The 4,168-nt window shown below is 43.6% G+C and overlaps 1 protein-coding gene across 1 annotated transcript; it reads right to left on the reverse strand.

The window, feature by feature from the left end:
• Window positions 1–364: 364 nt before the first annotated feature.
• LOC147900471 (UPF0496 protein 4-like) lies at window positions 365–1,399 on the reverse strand. The gene has a single exon (XM_087376659.1). It carries the CDS (start codon window positions 1,397–1,399, stop codon window positions 365–367), a length of 1,035 nt encoding a protein of 344 aa, XP_087232785.1.
• Window positions 1,400–4,168: the final 2,769 nt, after the last annotated feature.

Genomic DNA, 4,168 nt, shown 5'->3' on the forward strand with positions numbered 1-4,168 from the left:
CTTTCACCTAGTGCGAGCATGTTGGAATTGGCAATCTACGCAGTTGACTCTACTCATCCATCAGTATATCCTTAAGAGCAATTTCTCATAGCTTTTCTCCCTTGACGTGTGCCATCACTGCATTTAGTACGATCGGGTCAAGACAATTATCTGTTGCTAGCCCAGAGTAGTTTTTATCAAGCCTAACCGTAGCTTTTCTTTCCTAGCTGCCAATTTATGTTTATGAGCTCATTTTTTATACTCAGGAAGAGATATACATGAAGACTTTCCGTGGCTATTCCAGAAGCGTTTGTACAGAATGGACACTCGAGTATTGTTACACGGTCCTCGCTCCGAGCAAAATTGGTCTTCGGACTAGTATTGTCTAACCAAATGGGGCTCTGGAGCGAGTGATGGAATCCAAAATAGCGACTCGGATGGCTACGAGCGTTCGGGAGACGCCTTCTATCTGCTGCTGCAGCGGGAACACAGATGTTTCTATGTCGCTGCAGGTTTTCTGTAGGGCTTCGGCACTTCGCGTTAGCTGTTCTGTCGTAGTGCGAGCATCAGGAACAAGATTGTGGGTCGCGAGAGCGTCGTGGAGGAGTCGTCGAAGGTGAGTCACGGCGACATCCAGGCTTCGAAGCTCGTGCAAGAGAGGTGCGGTATCTTTGGAGCTCCGCCTCTCCTCTCGCGCTACGTCTTGCTGCAAGGCGAGCAGAGAAGACGACCAGGCATGCGCATGCGTAGGCTGCTGCGGGCTTCCAGAAACGCATCCGATCATCGTAGAAAACGTAGACTTCCTGGGTTTCCTCGGGGACAAAGCAGCAACAAGGGCCGCGCAGGCGAAGACGGTGGTGAGAATGGAACCATCCAGTGCTCCCGATGCAGTGCTGCTCTTGAAGCGCTTTTCATTTCCCATTCGGCGTAGCAAGTAGCCGCAAGCTCCCAGCATAGCAGATCTCTCTCCATCTTTGTGGGCGGCCAGGGAGTGGGCGCACTCGGACAGGGTCTTTGTAGCCCGAATCAGCTTGGAATGGGTGACGACACTCTCCTTGGGCCCCAAGCAACGAAGCGCATGTTGAACCAAGCGCAAGTAGCCGCCGATGTCGTCGGTGGCCTGTTTCACAACATTGCAGACGTCCAGTAATTTGACACACTCGTCCAAGTAGCGTTCCAAGAGTTGAACCTCAATGGGCAGCTCGAGGATGGGGAGAAGCGCTCGGGCAGAGGAGTGCACCACGGCCATGGCGTCGAGCAGCCAGTTGAGGTGCAGGTAGGCCGAGCCGCCGGTCTGCTTGAGTTGCTGAAGGCGTTCGGCTAGGTCACCTTCAAAGGTGAGCAGGGCTGGATGGAGTTCTCGTGCAGACCTGGGTCTTGCGGGACGGGCCAACAGGGACGAAACAAGTGAGGAAGCCATAATTATGCTTGCAGAGGCGAGCTGCGAAGGAGGACGAAATTGCAGGGAAGGAAGGAAGGGGAGATGCAAGAGGGTGATGAAGATGATGGAAGTGGGCAAGGGGATTTTAATCAACCTTCGTCTCTCGTGCACATGGTCACCACAACGAGTCTCACCACTAATATTTTTTTCCCACCACACACACGATGCTGCATTTGCAACGCGAAAAGCCGAGCCCGAGGCAGGTCTGCTCCTCCTCGCCCTAACCACTCCACATGATAGAACTCATAAGATATGCGTAGAAAGCAACACTCGTGCTGCTCCATCTCCTAGGATATGGGCTACAATTTGAAACGCCAAGCGATATGGAATACTTGCCTTAAAGTTACCCTAAGATATGCATTGTGTGCACCATGCATGCGAGAAAAGATAAGATGAGTTGATTTATTACACACACAAACATATATATATTCTCGGGTCTAATACCTCAAATAGGATAGCCAAAATAGAAAACGTCGTCCTTATATCTAATGCATGTGCCTCTTCTAGGGTGCAAGGAGGCAAGGATGGATTGAAAGCTACGCATAACCGAGGTGACACGTCCCTTAATTTTGTGATGCTTGGCTCAAGACAAAGAATGCATTCACCATATAATTCCTTACGATTACATGTACACTTTGAAAGCTAGTCCCAAAGATTTTTACCTTTCACTTTAATTTAAAATATTTAATTTTTAAGAAAAAGCTAGTCCCAATCATTTTTATCATGGGACTCGTGGGACAACGAACTCCTATCTGTGAAGCTACTTATAATTTCCATCCTCCATGGTATAGTTGGATACTTTTGAGCTTGCAAGGCACTAATGACTTTCCTTCTCATACTTGTCTATTGTCTTACAACCCAAAAGCCAAGCCCCACGTAGCACTACTTCCCCTCTGTAAAACCGATGTGACCTTGGCGTGCCCCATGTCCACCATGGCATGGTCACCCAAATATGCATTTTCTTTTCTTTTACACCTACAAGAAATCCAAGCCCCATGCAAGTGTGCTACCACTTTGTCGAACCAATGTCACAATTGTGAGCCCTAATTCCACTAAATAAAGGCTAAAGCATGATACCTACATATGCATTCTTGTTCTCTTTTCTCATAAATAATCTTATGGACTCTTTCGAACCTTAAAAGGATGTGGACTTTGCACGTGGATGAAGGCATTGCACAAGTTTACACTTGAAACTTAAATGGGAATTGTACAAATAATGGAATAGACTTGGAACTTGTTAATAGATTATCTTTCAAAATTTTGGGAGACCGCAATGATCCATTTCTTTATTATTACTAGTGTAAATGCACACATCACGTATCCTCGTGAGCTACCTACTTTGTTAATCCATAGATTAGGACTCCTTTATAACTCTATATTTTTTTGACATCGTTGATGCCTCTTTGATGGTAAAGTTGCATCAAGCTACATAATATTAAGGCGATTTAATTTAATCTTGGTTCCCCTTCTACTTTAAAAAAATAGTTGAAGAGCTTGTAAAAGACACTCACATGTTTTCATATAATAATTGTGCACCAACACTCTTATATTTGCCTTCAAAAGAGGAGACAACTTATGAGACTCCAGCCATGCATCAAGCTTTAGACAATCACACAAAAACATGGAAGACTTTACACCTTGCTCAAAGCTGATTATCTCTTGTGATTGAATGTGTTCCTTGTCTAGGGAACAAGGAGACGTACATCCTTCAAGTTAGAATATTGATTATTAATATGTTGATGGAACAGTTGCATTTTATGCACATTTCAATACATAATGTTTGATGGGACATTGGAGTACATAGACAAAAGAAAGGTGATTTTAGCAATTGCGCATGCTAAACAACAAAAATTTCTTCCACTCATGAGCCTAGATTGATTGATTTTTAATTTTCAAGACGATTTAATATATAGACATAGACAAAAGAAAGGTGATTTGAGCAATTGCCCATGCTAAATAACAAAATTTTCTTCCACTCATAAGCCTAGATGGGTAACCTATGGGCCAAGGTCCCCATAACAATAGATCAACTGACATGGGTACCTTTATTTTGAAATAGGGCAACCTTGGCCTTTGGATGGAGGTGGATGATGGATAGATTGAAGAAGGATGTCTTTGGTGGATGGTGGATGGCCTTTGGTGGGCTCCAAGCTGCAAATTTTGACTTTGGGGAGCCTAATTAAGTGAGAGAAGGCACTTTCAATGTCGACCCTTCATCTAAATCTAAGATCAATGGCTAGGTTGGAAGAGCTTATTTTGAGGGCTAGGATGCAACAACATTTTGGATGGTGGAGATCAACATTCCAAGATTAATGGCTCGGATTTAAGCGCCTTTTTCACTAACCTCGTCCCTTGATCTGCTTGCCAATCTAGGGATTTAAATAAATAAATTTCAATGCTTTACAAAGTACCATAACATCGAATATAATTATCATGGTTTGGAATGGATATTATTAAATCCTTGCTTCTAACCATGTATCATACTTGGGTGTTGAAAAATATGCTTCATTGTGCTTTTAGCATATATGCTTAGCTCCGATGGGTATGATACTTTGTGAAATCTTTAAACTTAGTCATTTTAAGGGCTCTATAAAGTGTCATACCGGTTAGATATCATTTTTATGGTTTGGAATTCATATCTCCTTGTTTCTTATCATGCATCATGCATGAGTGTTGAAAAAAATGCATCAGCCATGTGCTTTCAATCTATGTGCTTGTCCGCTATAGGTATGAGACTTTGCATAGATA

This window comes from Dipteris shenzhenensis, chromosome 7, assembly GCF_047967505.1.
Source record: "Dipteris shenzhenensis isolate YYH24624 ecotype China chromosome 7, Dip_SZ_1.0, whole genome shotgun sequence".
Taxonomy (NCBI): domain Eukaryota; kingdom Viridiplantae; phylum Streptophyta; class Polypodiopsida; order Gleicheniales; family Dipteridaceae; genus Dipteris; species Dipteris shenzhenensis.